Source organism: Crotalus tigris, unplaced genomic scaffold, assembly GCF_016545835.1.
Source record: "Crotalus tigris isolate CLP2741 ecotype Arizona unplaced genomic scaffold, ASM1654583v1 scf7180000020177.261782, whole genome shotgun sequence".
Lineage (NCBI taxonomy): Eukaryota > Metazoa > Chordata > Lepidosauria > Squamata > Viperidae > Crotalus > Crotalus tigris.
In genome coordinates, this window is record NW_024097893.1 from 202654 (window position 1) to 219381 (window position 16728).

Sequence of the window (16728 nt, forward strand, 5' to 3'; positions counted from 1 at the left end):
CCCGAAAGCCTGGGGAGGGGCGCACGGACCCCCCTTCTCTCAGCAGCGCGCCCCTGAATCAGCCTGGAGAGGGGCGCACGCCCCCCCCGCTTCTCTCAGCCTCGCCCCGATCCTCAGTCCCCCCCCCGACTCAGGCTGGGGAGGGGCGCACGGCCCCCCTTCTCTCAGCGGCGCCCCGATCCTCAGCCACCCCCCTGACTCAGCCTGGGGAGGGGCGCACGGACCCCCCTTCTCTCAGCGGCGCGCCCCTGAATCAGCCTGGAGAGGGGTGCACGGCCCCCCTTCTCTCAGCAGCACCCCGATCCTCAGCCACCCCCCTGACTCAGCCTGGGGAGGGGCGCACGGACCCCCCTTCTCTCAGCGGCACGCCCCTGAATCAGCCTGGAGAGGGGTGCACGGCCCCCCTTCTCTCAGCAGCACCCCGATCCTCAGCCGCCCCCCCCACTCAGCCTGGGGAGGGGGGCACGGACCCCCCTTCTCTCAGCGGCGCCCCCCTGAATCAGCCTGGAGAGGGGCGCACGGTTCCCCCGCTTCTTTCAGCCTCGCCCCGATCCTCAGCCGGCCCCCCGACTCAGCCTGAGGAGGGGTGCACGGCCCCCCCTTCTCTCAGCAGCACCCCGATCCTCAGCCGCCCCCCGACTCAGCCTGGGGAGGGGCGCACGGACCCCCCTTCTCTCAGCGGCGCCCCCCTGAATCAGCCTGGAGAGGGGCGCACGGCCCCCCGCTTCTTTCAGCCTCACCCCGATCCTCAGCCGGCCCCCGACTCAGCCTGGGGAGGGGCGCACGGACCCCCCTTCTTTTTCCTTTGCACTGATTCTCAGCCCCCCCCCCGAGTCAGCCTGGGGAGGGGCGCACGGACCCCCGTCTCTCAGCGGCGCCCCCCTGAATCAGCCTGGAGAGGGGCGCACGGCCCCCCGCTTCTTTCAGCCTCACCCCGATCCTCAGCCGGCCCCCGACTCAGCCTGGGGAGGGGCGCACGGACCCCCCTTCTTTTTCCTTTGCACTGATTCTCAGCCCCCCCCCCGAGTCAGCCTGGGGAGGGGCGCACGGACCCCCCGTCTCTCAGCGGCGCCCCCCTGAATCAGCCTGGAGAGGGGCGCACGGCCCCCCCGCTTCTTTCAGCCTCGCCCCGATCCTCAGCCGGCCCCCGACTCAGCCTGGGGAGGGGCGCACGGACCCCCCCCCTTCTTCTTTTTCCTTTGCACTGATTCTCAGCCCCCCCCCCCCGAGTCAGCCTGGGGAGGGGCGCACGGACCCCCCGTCTCTCAGCGGCGCCCCCCTGAATCAGCCTGGAGAGGGGCGCACGGACCCCCCTTCTTTTTCCTTTGCACTGATTCTCAGCCCCCCCCCCGAGTCAGCCTGGGGAGGGGCGCACGGACCCCCCTTCTTTTTCCTTTGCACTGATTCTGAGCCCCCCCCGAGTCAGCCTGGGGAGGGGCGCACGGACCCCCCGTCTCGCACGGACCCCCCGTCTCTCAGCGGCGCCCCCCTGAATCAGCCTGGAGAGGGGCGCACGGACCCCCTTCTCTCTACCTAGCCCCGATCCTCAGCCGCCCCCCCCCGACTCACCCTGGGGGTCTCTCCTGCCCACGGCCCATGTTCCGCGACCCCCGGCCTCCCCCGGCAGCGCAAGCGGAGAGGACGGGGGCGCAACCGGCTCTCCCCCGCCCCCCCCCGGGCATGGAGGCGCGGCCGCCCGCTCTGCGCAACGCCCCAGCTGCGTCCAGCTGTTTTCAGCAGGCGGCGGCTCGTCCGGGGAAGCCTCCGGATCAGAGCCGCCCGCCGGCGCCGGTCAGGCGAGGTGGGGAGGGGTCCGCGGCGGGCTTCCCGTCTCCCCCCCCCCGCTCGTCGCCCCCCTCCCCACGCAGCAGCCCCGACCAGCTCCCGGGTCCTAAGCAGCCGCCGCGCGGAGCCTCGGAGGAGGCGGAGCTTCAGTCAGTCAATCAATCAATCAATCAGAATAGAGCGGGAAGGGGCCTCGGAGGTCATCTAGTCCAGCCCCCTGCTCGACCAGGGGACCCTGACCGAATCACAGTAAGAAAACAGAGTTGGAACGAACCTCAGAGGTCATCCGGTCCAGCCCCCTGCATGGCCAGGAGACCTTTACAGATTTACAGAAAGACAGAGAACCTCGGAGGCCATCTAGACCGACCCCCAGCTCAAGCAGGAGAGAGACCCTTACAGAATGATAGAGTCAAAAGGGACCTCGGAGGCCGTCTAGTCCGACCCCCCCAGCTCAAGCAGGAGATCCTTACAGAAGGACAAGAGTCATACGGGACCTTGGAGGTCATCTAGTCCGACCCCCTGCTCAAGCAGGAGATCCTTACAGAATGACAGAGTCGTAAGGGACCTCGGAGGTCATCCAGTCCAACCCCCTGCTCAAGCAGGAGACCCTTACAGAATGATAGAGTCAAAAGGGACCGCGGAGGCCATCTAGTCTGACCCCCTGCTCAAGCAGGAGACTCTCACAGAATCACAGAGTTGGATGGGACCTCAGAGGTCATCCAGTCCAACCCCCTGCTCAGGCAGGAGACCCTTACAGAATGACAGAGCCGTAAGGAACCTCGGAGGTCATCCAGTCCAACCCCCTGCTCAAGCAGGAGACTCTCACAGAATCACAGAGTTGGATGGGACCTCGGAGGTCATCCAGTCCAACCCCCTGCTCAAGCAGGAGACCCTTACAGAACCACAGAGTTGGATGGGACCTCGGAGGTCATCCAGTTCAACCCCCAGCTCAAGCAGGAGACCCTTACAGAATGACAGAGTCGTAAGGGACCTAGGAGGTCATCTAGTCTGACCCCCAGCAAGCAGGAGACCCTTAACAGAATTACAGAATGACAGTCAGAAGGAACCTTGGAGGTCATCTAGTCCGACTCCCTGCTCAAGCAGGAGACCCTTACAGAATTACAGAATGATAGTCAGAAGGCACCTTGGAGGTCATCTAGTCCAACCCCTAATTCAAGCAGGAGACCCTTTACATAATCACGGAAGGGACTCCGAAGGTCATCCAGTCCAACCTCCAGCTCAAGCAGGAGACCCTTACAGAATGACAGAGTCGTAAGGGACCTTGGAGGTCATCTAGTCCGACCGCCAGCTCAAGCAGGAGACCCTTACACAATCATGGAAGGGACCCTGGAGATCATCCAGTCCAACCCCCTGCTCAACCAGGAGACTCTCGACCTTGCAGACAAGCGGCCGTCCGTCGTGTAAGGAGCCACCTTGCTTACCCCCCCCCAAAGAAAGCAGAACACTTGAAACGGGCTTTGCCCCGAAAGGAAACCTTTATTGGGGGGGGGGGGGAGTGACAGCAAGGAAGTCAAAGCGTGATGCGGGGGGGGGGGGAAATCCCGCTCAAAGCAGCCCCCCTGACCCGCAGAACGGCAGGCCCGAAAACAAGGGCAAGGGGATACACAAACATATATATACACAGGGGAAAGTCAAGTCCCCTGTGATGGGGCAGGCGTGGGTCGCCCAGGATGGGGCAGGTGTGGGTCACAAGGGAGGGTCCTGTGATGGGGCAGGTGTGGCTCACCTGTGATGGGGCAGGTGTGGGTCCCCATGATGGGGCAGGTGTGGGTCACAAGGGAGGGTCCTGTGATGGGGCAGGTGTGGGTTCCCCGTGACGGAGCAGCTGTGGGTCACAAGGGAGAGTCCTGTGATGAGGCAAGTGTGGGTCCCCCGTGATGGGGCAGCTGTGGGTCACAAGGGAGGGTCCTGTGATGGGGCAGGTGTGGGTCACAAGGGAGGGTCCTGTAATGGGGCAGGTGTGGGTCACCCGTGATGGGGCAGGTGTGGGTCACCTGTGATGGGGTAGGTGTGGGTCACAAGGGAGGGTCCTGTGATGGGGCAGGTGTGGGTCACCTGTGATGGGGCAGGTGTGGGTCACAAGGGAGGGTCCTGTGATGGGGCAGGTGTGGGTCCCCCGTGATGGGGCAGCTGTGGGTCACAAGGGAGGGTCCTGTGATGGGGCAGGTGTGGGTTCCCCGTGATGGGGCAGCTGTGGGTCACAAGGGAGGGTCCTGTGATGGGTGTGGGTCACTGTGATGGGGCAGGTGTGGGTCAGGTGTGGGTCACCTGTGATCCTGTGATGGGGCAGGTGGGTTCCCCGTGATGGGGCAGCTGTGGGTCACAAGGGAGGGTCCTGTGATGGGGCAGGTGTGGGTCACTTGTGATGGGGCAGGTGTGGGTCACAAGGGAGGGTCCTGTGATGGGGCAGGTGTGGGTCCCCCGTGATGGGGCAGCTGTGGGTCACAAGGGAGGGTCCTGTGATGGGGCAGGTGTGGGTTCCCCGTGATGGGGCAGCTGTGGGTCACAAGGGAGGGTCCTGTGATGGGGCAGGTGTGGGTCACCTGTGATGGGGCAGGTTTGGGTCATCCGTGATGGGGCAGGCGTGGGCCCCCAGTGATGGGGCAGGTGTCAGTCACCTGTGATGGGGCAGGTGTGTATCACAAGTCAGGGTGCTGGGGAGAGGTGAAGTGCCAGTTGGGGGCTCTGCTCTCCCCTCCCTCCCTCTTTCTCTCTCTCCCTCTTCTCTCCCTCTTCTCTTTCTCTCCCTCTTTCTCTCCTCTCCCTCCCTCCCTTTTCTCTCCCTCCCTCCCTCTTTCTCTCCTCTCCCCTCTTTCCCTCTCTCCCTCCCTCCTTCTCTCTTTCCCTCTTCTCCCTCTCCTCTCTTTCTCTCCTCTTTCCCTCCCTCCCTTTCCCTCCCTCTTTCTCTCTCTCCTCTCCCCTTCCCTCTTTCCCTCTCCCTCCCTCCCTCTTTCCCTCTTCTCTCCCTCTCTCCTCTTTCTCTCCCTTTCTCTCCTCCCTCCCTCCCTCCCTTTCTCTCTCTCCCTCCCTCTTTCTCTCCTCTCCCCTTCCCTCTTTCTCTCCCTCTCTCCCTCCCTCCTTCTCTCTTTCCCTCTTCTCCCTCTCCTCTCTTTCTCTCCTCTTTCCCTCCCTCCCTTTCCCTCCCTCTTTCTCTCTCTCCTCTCCCCTTCCCTCTTTCCCTCTCCCTCCCTCCCTCTTTCCCTCTTCTCTCCCTCTCTCCTCTTTCTCTCCCTTTCTCTCCTCCCTCCCTCCCTCCCTTTCTCTCTCTCCCTCCCTCTTTCTCTCCTCTCCCCTTCCCTCTTTCTCTCCCTCTCTCTCTCTATTTCCCTCTTCTCTCCCTCTCCTCTCTTTCTCTCTCCCTCCTTCTCCCTCTCCCTCTTAGAAGAGGGAGAAGTTCCAGGAGGAGCCCTTGTGTGGCTCCTCCTTGTAAAAGGGGGCCCCCTGGTTCTTCTCCACCAGCTCCTCCACCATCCGGATCAGCCGCTCCACCTGGGCCTCCCGCTCGGCCCCGCCGGCCCGGTTGCTGAAGGCCAGGCAGCGGCTCCCGCACTCGCCGATGTAGCGCTTCAGCTCCTTGTCCTGGGCGGAGACGAAGCTCCGCAGCGACCCCCCTTCCAGGTCTTCCTTGTGGGTGAAGAGGAGGATGACGTAGCGCAGGGCCTCCTTCTGGAAGACGCTCTTGATGAAGCGGACGGTCTCCTTCTCCTCGACGGTGAAGGTCCCCACCTTCAGGACGTGGAGGAAGGCGTGGGGGCCGGGCGGACACAGCTCCACGCAGCTCTTCACCTTGGCGGCCGTTTCGCTATTGGAGAGTCGGGTGTCGCAAACGCCCGGCGTGTCCACCACCACGATCTTCCGGCCGTTGAGCAGCGTCTCGCCCCGCTGGCAGCTGTGGGTGATGGTCTGGAGGCTCATCTCGGACCTGAACTGTTGGCTTCCCAAGATGGTGTTTCCCGTGGCGCTTTTCCCATCTCCGGTTTTCCCCACAAGGACGATCCTGAGCTCTTGCACTAGGGCGGAGAAGAGGGGAAGGGAAGAAGAGAAGAACGAAAGAAAAAAGAAGAAAAGAATGAAAGAACGAGAGAGAAGAGAGGAGGAGAGAAGACGTGGAGGAGAGGAGAAGGGGGAGAGAAGGAGAGTGGAAGAAGAAGAGAAGTGGAGGAGGAGAGAAGACGGGCAAAGAAGGAGAGGAGAGGGGGAAGAGAGAAGGAGAGAAGACGTGGAGGAGAGGAGAAGGGGGAGACAAGGAGAGTGGAAGAAGAAGAGAAGTGGAGGAGGAGAGAAGACGGGCAAAGAAGGAGAGGAGAGGGGGAAGAGAGAAGGAGAGGGAGAGAAGAGGGGAATGAGAAGAATGGAAGGGGAAAGAGGAGGGGAGGGGAAGAAGAGAAGAATGAAAAAGAAGAAAAGAATGAGAAGAGAAAGAAAGAGAGGAGGAAGAAAAGGAGAAGAAGAAAGAGAACAAAGAGGAAAGAGAAGGGCAGAAGAACGAAAGAAGAACACAAGAGAACAAAAGAGAACAAAAGAATGGGAAGAGACGAGAAGAAAGAGAAAATCACTTCCAGTGGCATAAGGCTGTGGGTCGTCTACAGGTAATCCTCAACTTACGACCACAACTGACCCCCCCCAAAAAATTACATCACTAAGTGAGACATTCTCTAAGGGAGTTTTGCCCCCCTATGACTTTTCTCGCCACCGTTGTTAAGTGAATCCCTGCAGAATCCTGGCCGTTAAGTGAATCCACCTTCCCTCACCGCTTGTCCAAAGGTCGCAAAAAAGGGTCGCGCAATTTCGGGAGGCGGCGACTGTCACCAAGACGAGTCCAACAGCCAAATGCCCGAATTTTGACACCCCCCCCCCGGAAGAAGGCGGCGACGGTCGCCAGGCTGAAAAAGCCGTCCTCTTTCCCGTCTTTCGGCGCCGTCGTAACTTCCGACGCTCCCTCGACGAACCGTCGTACGTCGAGGATTGCCGGTACTGTACCGTTGGGGGAGCGGGGAAATTAACTGAGGCGTTTGGCTTGAACTAGGAAAAAAAAAAGTCGAAAGCCGAAGGATTTTCCCCGGCAGCTGGGAAGGGGTGCCCGGATTATCCCGCCCCTCTCCGTTTTTTCCCCGTCCTCCTTTTCCGACATTTCAAACGCCTCTCTCTCTCGTCACGCTCTCTGCGAGCGCGTGGGAACGGGAGCGTATCCCGGGCTCTGGCCCCGGGGCGTGGGCCCGGGAACGCCGGAAACGAGGAACGTTACCTTCTCCGCCTGGATGGCTACGCTTCCCAAATTCCGCCAGTCTCCCTCGCGGGAGGGGAGCCTCCTGCAGAAGGAAAGGAAGAGGGTGGTGAGGACGCAAGGAGTGACCCTCAGCCAGCTTTAGGCAACAGGCCTCGCTCTCGTGCGCAGGTGGGTGCGGCTGAAGCCGCTCGTGGTCCCGGGGCATCGTCCCGGGGGGGGGGGAGACGGGAGGACACGCCGGGGTGCCCCCCCTGGCTGGGGAAGTGGCAAAACAGTAATAGGGGGAGGGGGAGAGCTCTGAAGCTCAGAGAAGGGGGCTTTTGTGCCTTCTCCTCTCCACTCCTTGCCCTTAACCTTGCCTTGCCTCCTCTCCTTTCCTCCGCTGTCTTTCCTTTCCTCTCCTCTCCTCCCCTCCCCTCCCCTTTGCCTCCCCTTCCCTTCCCTTCTCTGCCCCTCCCTTGTCATTTGCTTCCCATCAAATCTAGATTCACTAAGGGATCCCAGGGCACCTTCACTTAAAGAGCCTGGAATTGGGGGTGAGGTGGCAGAGATTCCCAACACAGCCTCCTCCTCCTCCTCCTCCTCCTCCTCCTCTCCACTCCCAGCACTGATGACGTTCCCTAGTTGGGTCATGAAACGTCTGCAAGGAAACCACCCAGCTCAGAGAGCATCAAGGACCCCACAGTTCCTTCCTTCCTTCCTTCCTTCCTTCCTTCCTTCCTTCCTTCCTTCCTTCCTTCCTTCCTTCCTTCCTTCCTTCCTTCCTCCTCCTCCTCCTCCCTTCCCTCTTCCTTCCTTCCTTCCTTCCTTTCCTTCCTCCTCTCCCACTCCCAGCACTGATGATGTTCCCTAGTTGGGTCATGAAACGTCTGCAAGGAAACCACCCAGCTCAGAGAGCATCAAGGACCCCACAGTTCCTTCCTTCCTTCCTTCCTTCCCTCCTTCCTTCCTTCCTTCCTTCCTTCCTCCCTCCCTCCCTCCCTCCCTCCCTCCCTCCCTCCCTCCCTCCCTCCCTCCCTCCCTTCCTTCCTTCCTTCCTTCCTTCCTTCCTCCTCTCCACTCCCAGCACTGATGATGTTCCCTAGTTGGGTCATGAAACTCTGCAAAAAAACAGCCAATCTCAGAGACCACTAAGGACCTCTTTAATCCTCCTCCTCCTCCTCCTCTCCACTCCCAGCACTGATGACGTTCCCTAGTTGGGTCATGAAACGTCTGCAAGGAAACCACCCAGCTCAGAGAGCATCAAGGACCCCACAGTTCCTTCCTTCCTTCCTTCCTTCCTTCCTTCCTTCCTTCCTTCCTTCCTCCCTCCCTCCCTCCCTCCCTCCCTCCCTTCCTTCCTTCCTTCTAGCACTGATCATGTTCCCTAGTTGGGTCATGAAACGTCTGCAAGGACACCACCCAGCTCAGAGAACATCAAGGACCCCACAGTTCCTTCCTTCCTTCCTTCCTTCCTTCTTTCCTTCCTTCCTTCCTTCCTTCCTTCCTTCCTTCCTTCCTTCCTTCCTTCCTTCCTTCCTCCCTCCCTCCCTCCCTCCCTCCCTTCCTTCCTTCCTTCCTTCCTTCCTCCTCTCCACTCCCAGCACTGATGACGTTCCCTAGTTGGGTCATGAAACGTCTGCAAGGAAACCACCCAGCTCAGAGAGCATCAAGGACCCCACAGTTCCTTCCTTCCTTCCTTCCTTCCTTCCTTCCTTCCTTCCTTCCTTCCTTCCTTCCTCCCTCCCTCATCTTTCCTTCCCTTCCTTCCTTCCTCTCCTTCCTCCCTCCTTCCTTCCTTCCTTCCTTCCTTCCTCCTTCCTTCCTTCCTCCTCTCCACTCCCAGCACTGATGATGTTCCCTAGTTGGGTCATGAAACTCTGCAAAAAAACAGCCAATCTCAGAGACCACTAAGGACGTCTTTAATCCTCCTCCTCCTCCTCCTCTCCACTCCCAGCACTGATGACGTTCCCTAGTTGGGTCATGAAACGTCTGCAAGGAAACCACCCAGCTCAGAGAGCATCAAGGACCCCACAGTTCCTTCCTTCCTTCCTTCCTTCCTTCCTTCCTTCCTTCCTTCCTTCCTTCCTTCCCCTCCCTCCCTCCCTCCCTCCCTCCCTCCCTTCCTTCCTTCCTTCCTTCCTTCCTTCCTTCCTTCCTTCCTTCCTTCCTTCCTCCTCTCCACTCCCAGCACTGATGATGTTCCCTAGTTGGGTCATGAAACTCTGCAAAAAAACAGCCAATCTCAGAGACCACTAAGGACGTCTTTAATCCTCCTCCTCCTCCTCCTCTCCACTCCCAGCACTGATGACGTTCCCTAGTTGGGTCATGAAACGTCTGCAAGGAAACCACCCAGCTCAGAGAGCATCAAAGACCCCACAGTTCCTTCCTTCCTTCCTTCCTTCCTTCCTTCCTTCCTTCCTTCCTTCCTTCCTTCCTTCCTTCCTCCCTCCCTCCCTCCCTCCCTCCCTCCCTTCCTTCCTTCTAGCACTGATCATGTTCCCTAGTTGGGTCATGAAACGTCTGCAAGGACACCACCCAGCTCAGAGAACATCAAGGACCCCACAGTTCCTTCCTTCCTTCCTTCCTTCTTTCCTTCTTTCCTTCTTTCCTTCCTTCCTTCCTTCCTTCCTTCCTTCCTTCCTTCCTTCCCTCCCTCCCTCCCTCCCTCCTTCCTTCCTTCCTTCCTTCCTTCCTTCCTTCTAGCTCTGATGACGTTCCCTAGTTGGGTCATGAAACGTCTGCAAGGACACCACCCAGCTCAGAGAGCCCCCAGGACTCCACAGCTCTCCCCCTCCTCCTCCCTCCCTCCCTCCCTCTATTCCCTCCTCCTCTTTCTCCCCCTCCCCTCTTCCTCCTCCTCCTCCTCCTCCCGTTCAGCCCGACTAGGCTGAAGACGGCCTCAGCTTACCTGTTCGGGCTTCTCCGCGTGACGCATCCGGACCGTCTCACTCCATCGGCCGATCCCGATGGGGGTCACGGGGGCGCATCGGAACTGGTACTCGACGTTGAGGCGCACGTGCAGGTCTTCCCCAGCGAGGCTGGTCCACTCATCCCCGGCGACCCGGTACTCCACCTCGTACCTGGACACCGAAGCCGCCCCAAAGCTCGACGGCTGGACCGTCACCCGGACGCGGTCCGCCTGGACCGGCTCAACCTTGGGAGGGCCGAGCCGGGAGGGCAGCTCCAGCTGGCGGTCGACCAACGCGCCGTCCTCGTAGAGGTACACCGAGGCTCCCGGGTGGCTCTCGTCCCAGACCGTGGAGACCAGGAAGCGAAGATCCTCCCGTTTCTGGTGGATCTCGGCAAAGTCTGACAGGGAAGCGACGGCACAGCGGATCCCGTGCTTCCTCTCTTCGTCCTCAAACCACAGCTTGGGCATCGGCTTCTCCGAGGACGTTGCAGGGAGCGCCGCTCCCCCGCTTTCCTCGACGTACGGCCTTCGGAGCCAAGCTCGCAATTCCTCCAAGGCGGGCTCCCCCCGGTGTAAGGAGGTGAACATAAAGGCCACCACGAACCTGTGTCGGCAACCTAGCAATACTTCGTCGAGCCGGTTCGGCGCCGAGACGACGTCCAGCCCTTTGAGGCGGGACAGGCACAGCGACATGAAGTCCGTCTCCCGCTTCTTCCGGTCCAGCAGCTCCTTCAGGGCCTGCTGGTGGAAGGGGCTCCAGATGACCCGGGCCGACACGTCCCCCAGGATCGCCGCCTCGTCCTTCCCGCCGCGGACGTCGAGCAGCGCCTTCCCGACCTCCCGCCGGAACACCTGACGGTGTTGCCCGCAGAGGAGGCGCAGCTGCTCCAGTTGCTCCTTCATCTCCGGGAAGAGGGCAGCCACGGGGGACTGGATCAACTGGCGCCAACCGAGATCGGCGTCGAGCAGCGACTGGAAGTGACCCTGCACCTCGCCGAGCCAGCAACCCCAGGGGTGATCCCGCATGATACGAGCCGCTTTGGGGTCCAGCTTCACCAGCGGGTACAACCAGACGGTCACCGGCACGGCCTTCCCGCCTTCTCCGACCATTCGGGGGAAACGGGCGTAGCTGTCCAGGGCCTCCCGAAAAGGAGTCGGGCTCTCCAGCGGGATGTCGCTGTACGACGTGCAGCGGACCTTCCCTTCCATTCCTCTCGGCGCGTCGCTCCCTCGGAAGGGGGCTCGCCCTCCCGCGGCCACCTTTGGGATCGCCTCGACCGCCTGCCGGAGATGCTGCTGGACGTCCCGGAAGTCTTCGGATTCGGAGACGTCACAGTCGAAGACAAAGAAGGCCCGGGCCCCGTAGAGGACGGCCGTGACCACGTGGGTGGCGGACCCCTCCTCAAAGGCTTCCCGGAAGGAGACCCTCTCCCCGGTCAGCAGAGCCGTCGGCAGGTGCCGCCGCTCCGTGGTGGTCAAGAGGTGGAGGGTCCCGCGGGCCTGGCTCGCGGTGGGCGGGCTCTCCTCCAGGTAGGCGGCAGCTCCCGCCACTTCAAAAAGCCCGGCGAGGAAGCTGGCCTGGAGGGACCCGCTCAGGCCGAGGGCCTCGGCTTTGCTCTGCAGAGACTCCGACGGGAGCACCTGAACCTCCGTCCCGGGTTGGGCCTCGGCTCGGACCTCCGTTTGCAGGACGTCGGCATCCCACAGAGTCACATCTGCGTGACAAGAGAATGAAAGGGGCCGTTCACAATGGACTTTGAGGGTTTGTTCACGGGAAAGAACATTGTTGCATAGGAAACTATTTCTATATTCTGTTCTGTTCTTTTCTCTTCTGTTCTGTTCTATTCTATTCTATTCTATTCTTATTCTATTCTATTTTTTCTTATTTATTTCTTATTCTATTCTGTTCTATTTATTCTAATCTATTCTATATTCTATTCTATTCTATCCTATCCTATCCTATTCCTTAATTCTATTCTATTCTATTCACTCTGCTGTTCTGTAAGAGTCTCCTGCTTGAGTAGGGGGTTGGACTAGATGACCTCTGAGGTCCTTCCAACTATTCTATTCTATTCTATTCTATTCTATTCTGTATTCTAATTCTAATTCTAGGAAACTATTTCCATATTCTCTTCTGTTCTGTTCTTTTCTATATTCTCTTCTCTTCTCTTCTCTTCTATTCTATTATTTCTTATTCTATTCTATTTGTTCTTATTTATTTCTTATTCTATTCTATTCTATTTATTTTAATCTATTCTATATCCTATCCTATCCTATGCTATCCCATCCTATTCCTTAATTCTACTCTACTCTACTCTATTCTATTTGTTTCTATTTGGTTCTATCCTATTCCTTAATTCTATTCTATTCTATTCACTCTGCTGTTCTATAAGAGTCTCCTGCTTGGACCTGGGGGTTGGACTAGATGACCTCTGAGGTCCCTTCTAACTATTCTATTCTATTCTCTATTCTAATTCTAATTATACGAAACTATTTCCATATTCTATTCTGTTCTGTTCTATATTCTATTCTGTTCTATTCTATTCTATTCTATTCTATTATTTCTTATTCTATTCTAATCTATTCTATTCTATTATTTCTTATTCTATTCTTATTTCTTATTTCATATTCTGTTCTATTCTATTTGTTCTTATTTATTTCTTATTCTATTTTATTCTATTCTAATCTATTCTATATTCTATTCTTTCTTCTATTCTATTCTATTCTACATTCTCTATTCTATTCTGTTTTATTCTATTCTATATTCTATTCTTTCTGCTATTCTATTCTATTCTATTCTATTCTATTCTATTCTACGATTCTATTCTATATTCTCTATTCTATTCTGTTTCTATTCTATTCTATATTCTATTCTTTCTGCTATTCTATTCTATTCTATTCTATTCTATTCTATATTCTCTATTCTATTCTGTTTTATTCTATTCTATATTCTATTCTTTCTGCTATTCTATTCTATTCTATTCTATATTCTATTCTTTCTGCTATTCTATTCTATTCTATTCTATTCTATTCTATTCTATTCTATTCTATTCTATTCTGTTTCTATTCTATTCTTTATTCTATTCTTTCTGCTATTCTATTCTATTCTATTCTATTCTATTCTATTCTGTTCTGTTCTGTTCTGTTCTGTTCTATTCTATTCTATTCTATTCTATTCCCTATCCTATTCTATTCCATATTCCATTCCATTCATCCCATCAATTCTAATTCTAATCATTCTAATTCTATCCCACCCTCTTTCTATTATCTCTATTTTTATTCCAACCATGCAGAAGGCCAAGCGGGCGAGCGGGACCCCTTCCATTTCAGACCCTGAGTAACCGTCGCCCGTCTCTGACCCGGAGGAACGCTGAGGCAGGAGTTCCCCTTCCCCCCAACTGTCCGGGAGCGCCGCGGGAGCCCAGCCACCGGCTCCCGCAGCCCCAGACCAACGGCAGAAGCCGGGGTGAGTGGGTGGGTGGGGAAAGAGACTTACCCGGAATCAGGGCATCTGTGCGACAGTCATACAGCGTTCCCAGCCGGAAGGGGCGGCCCAAGGCCGGCATCTCCAGGGACCCTTCCATGCTTGGGCTTCCAGCCTCACTTCCAACCGGGGGGGGGGGGGGAAGATGCAGGGAGCGAAGCTTCCAGAAGGGAGAACCGGAAAACTCTATTCTGTCCGGGTGTAGGAGATCCGCCAGCTGAGCTGGGAGGTGGGGTGAAGCGTGTCATTAGTTTGGAATCCTGGCACGGATGTAAATCTAAATCTAGTCGGGTCTTGTCAATTCCACGGACTCGTACCTAGCCCCCCGCTTGTTAGGCTTGGCAACTTTTAAGACTTGGGGACTTCAACTCCCAGAATCCCTCAGCCCCGGCCGGCTGAGGAATTCTGGGAGTTGAAGTCCACGAGTCTTTTTGATTTATTTTTTTAATTTTATTATTTTTTAACAGAATTCAATAATAATCCTTCAACAAAAACGTGTTGTCGCAGTGTCTTAATCACTAATACAACACGTGGCAACTTTAAGACTTGGGGACTTCCCAGAATCCCTCAGCCCCAGCCGGCTGCCTGAGGAATTCTGGGAGTGGAAGTCCACGAGTCTTTTATATATATTTTTTTAAAAAAAATTATTATTATTTTTAACAGAATTCAATAATAATCGTTCAACAAAAACCTGTTGTCGGAGTGTCTTATTCACTAATACAAAACTTGGAAACTTTAAGACTTGGGATGCTTTAAGACGGGGTTCTTTAAATTGGGCCCTATCGGGACTGGTGGACTTCAACTCCCAGAATCCTTCAGCCGGGATGCTCTAAGATGGGGGGGGGCTTCCAATTGGCCCTTTGGCGACTGGTGGACTTCAACTCCCAGAATCCCTCAGCCGGGATGCTTCAAGACGGGGGGGGGGGCTTCCAATTGGGCCCTTTGGCGACTGGTGGACTTCAACTCCCAGAATCCCTCAGCCGGGATGCTCTAAGACTGGGGTCTTCCGACTGGGCCCTTTGGCGACTGGTGGACTTCAACTCCCAGAATCCCTCAGCCGGGATGCTTCAAGACGGGGGGGGGCTTCCAATTGGGCCCTTTGGCGACTGGTGGACTTCAATTCCCAGAATCCCTCAGCCGGGATGCTCTAAGACTGGGGTCTTCCGACTGGGCCCTTTGGCGACTGGTGGACTTCAACTCCCAGAATCCCTCAGCCGGGATGCTTCAAGACGGGGGGGGGGGCTTCCAATTGGGCCCTTTGGCGACTGGTGGACTTCAACTCCCAGAATCCCTCAGCCGGGATGCTCTAAGACTGGGGTCTTCCGACTGGGCCCTTTGGCGACTGGTGGACTTCAACTCCCAGAATCCCTCAGCCGGGATGCTTCAAGACGGGGGGGGCTTCCAATTGGGCCCGTTGGCGACTGGTGGACTTCAACTCCCAGAATCCCTCAGCCGGGATGCTCTAAGAATGGTCTTCCGACTGGCGACGGTGGACTTCAACTCCCAGAATCCTCAGCCGGATGCTTCAAGACGGGGCTTCCAATTGGGCCCTTTGGCGACTGGTGGACTTCAATTCCCAGAATCCCTCAGCCGGGATGCTCTAAGACTGGGGTCTTCCGACTGGGCCCTTTGGCGACTGGTGGACTTCAACTCCCAGAATCCCTCAGCCGGGATGCTTCAAGACGGGGGGGGGGCTTCCAATTGGGCCCTTTGGCGACTGGTGGACTTCAACTCCCAGAATCCCTCAGACAGGATGCTTTAAGATAGGGGTCTTCCGACTGGGCCCTTTGTTGACTGGTGGACTTCAACTCCCAGAATTCCTCGGCCAGCATGCCTGGCTGAGGGATTCTGGGAGTTGAAGTCCACAAGCCATCAAAGGGCCCAGTTGGAAGACCCCTGTTTTAAACCATAGTTAGCAGCAGAGGACGGGGGGGAGGCACGGATGAAGCCAGCTTGTCAGAGCGATGCGGAGCACCGGGAGGGACTTCCAGGACCACCCCCCCAAAGGCTGGGGCCCTTAGAAGAGGAACTGGAAAGGGTCCTCGGAGGTCATCTAGTCCCACCTCCTGCTCCAGCAGGAGACCCTTACAGAATCATAGAATGACAAGAGTTTTGGAAGGGACCCTGGAGGTCCTCTACTCCAGCCCCTTGCTCCAGCAGGAGACCCTTACAGAATAATGGAACGACAAGAGTTTTGGAAGGGACCCTGGAGGTCATCTGGTCCAACCCCCTGCTGGAGCAGGAGACCCTTACCGACCCTTACCCCGCCCCCTCCTCCCGGGACCGCCTCGCAGCTCGTCCCCCCTCCCCGCAGCTTGGGGGGGGGCTTCTCACGTGCCGCCAAGACCCGTGTCTACCCATCCGGACGCCCCCCCCCTTCCCGCGCGCGGAGATCCCTTTGGCCCCGCGGAGCTTCCCCCCTCCCCGGCGGCGGGGTGAGGCACAGCACCTAGGGCAGACTGCTAGGGCCGGATGGGAGCTCCGAGGTCATCTAGTCCAACCCGCCCTGCTCAACACAAGACGGACGCTATGGAGGGGGGGGGGACTCTTCTCTCCGCCTTTTGTCGCTGTCTTTGCTTCCCCCCAGTTGGGGGGGGAAGGGAGGGGGAGGAATGGGGAGGAGGGGGGGAAAGGGGAGGGGGTCCTCCCTCCCCCCCCCTCCTCCTCCCGCTGCCCGGACTTACCTGCCCGCGGTTCTTTCCAGGGAGGGGTCGGCAGCGACTGCACTTCGGCCCCGGCTGGCCGGCCGAATAACGCAGCTGGGAGGGACCTCGGAGGTCTTCTAGTCCGACCCCCCCCGCCCTTGTAAGGGCGATCTCCGCAGGCGGGGCCCCAAATGCGACCCCCCCACACACACCTCCCCAAGCAGGACCAAAAGACTTTCTGGGTGGGGAATCCGCCGCCCCTCCCTCCCTTTGGACGAAGGAAGCGCTGGAAAAAAGGAAGGGCGCCCCTATCGGCCCCTAAGAGACAGGGGGAAAAAACCAGCCCCCTTATGGGCAGCCACTCCCCCCTCCCTTTTTCCTGCGAGGGAGGGAGGGGGGGCTGAGAGTCATTTCGGGCCCGTTTTCCCCCTCAATCACGTGATTTCCAAGCAGCGGCGGCGCCCGGAGACTTTCGCTTTCCTTCGCTTTCACTTTCCATTTCCGGCCATTCAGGAGAAGCGGCGGCTGGCTCCAGGCCTGGGAGACGGGGAATTGGGGGAGGGGGGGGCGGGGAGCCCCTCCCGCCCCCACTAAAGCAGGAGACCCCTTAGAGAGTCGCACCATGGACAGAGTGGGAAGGGACCTCAGAGGCCATCTAGTCCAACCCCCAGCT

At 57.5% G+C, this 16728-nt stretch overlaps 1 protein-coding gene across 2 annotated transcripts; it reads right to left on the bottom strand.

The window, feature by feature from the left end:
• Positions 1 to 5096: 5096 nt before the first annotated feature.
• LOC120318312 (verrucotoxin subunit beta-like) lies at positions 5097 to 16421 on the bottom strand. Of its 2 annotated transcripts, none has more exons than XM_039365747.1 (5): positions 16095 to 16421; positions 13423 to 13627; positions 9924 to 11641; positions 7052 to 7115; positions 5097 to 5816 (listed from the first exon to the last, which is right to left on the bottom strand). In XM_039365747.1, the coding sequence occupies exons 2-5, from the start codon at positions 13508 to 13510 to the stop codon at positions 5185 to 5187; spliced, it is 2502 nt and encodes an 833-aa protein (XP_039221681.1). In that variant the 5' UTR covers positions 13511 to 13627; positions 16095 to 16421; the 3' UTR covers positions 5097 to 5184. The 2 variants fall into 2 exon arrangements, with proteins under 2 accessions (XP_039221681.1, XP_039221680.1); XM_039365746.1 differs by having other exon boundaries at positions 13423 to 13632.
• Between the last annotated feature and the right edge of the window lie 307 nt (positions 16422 to 16728).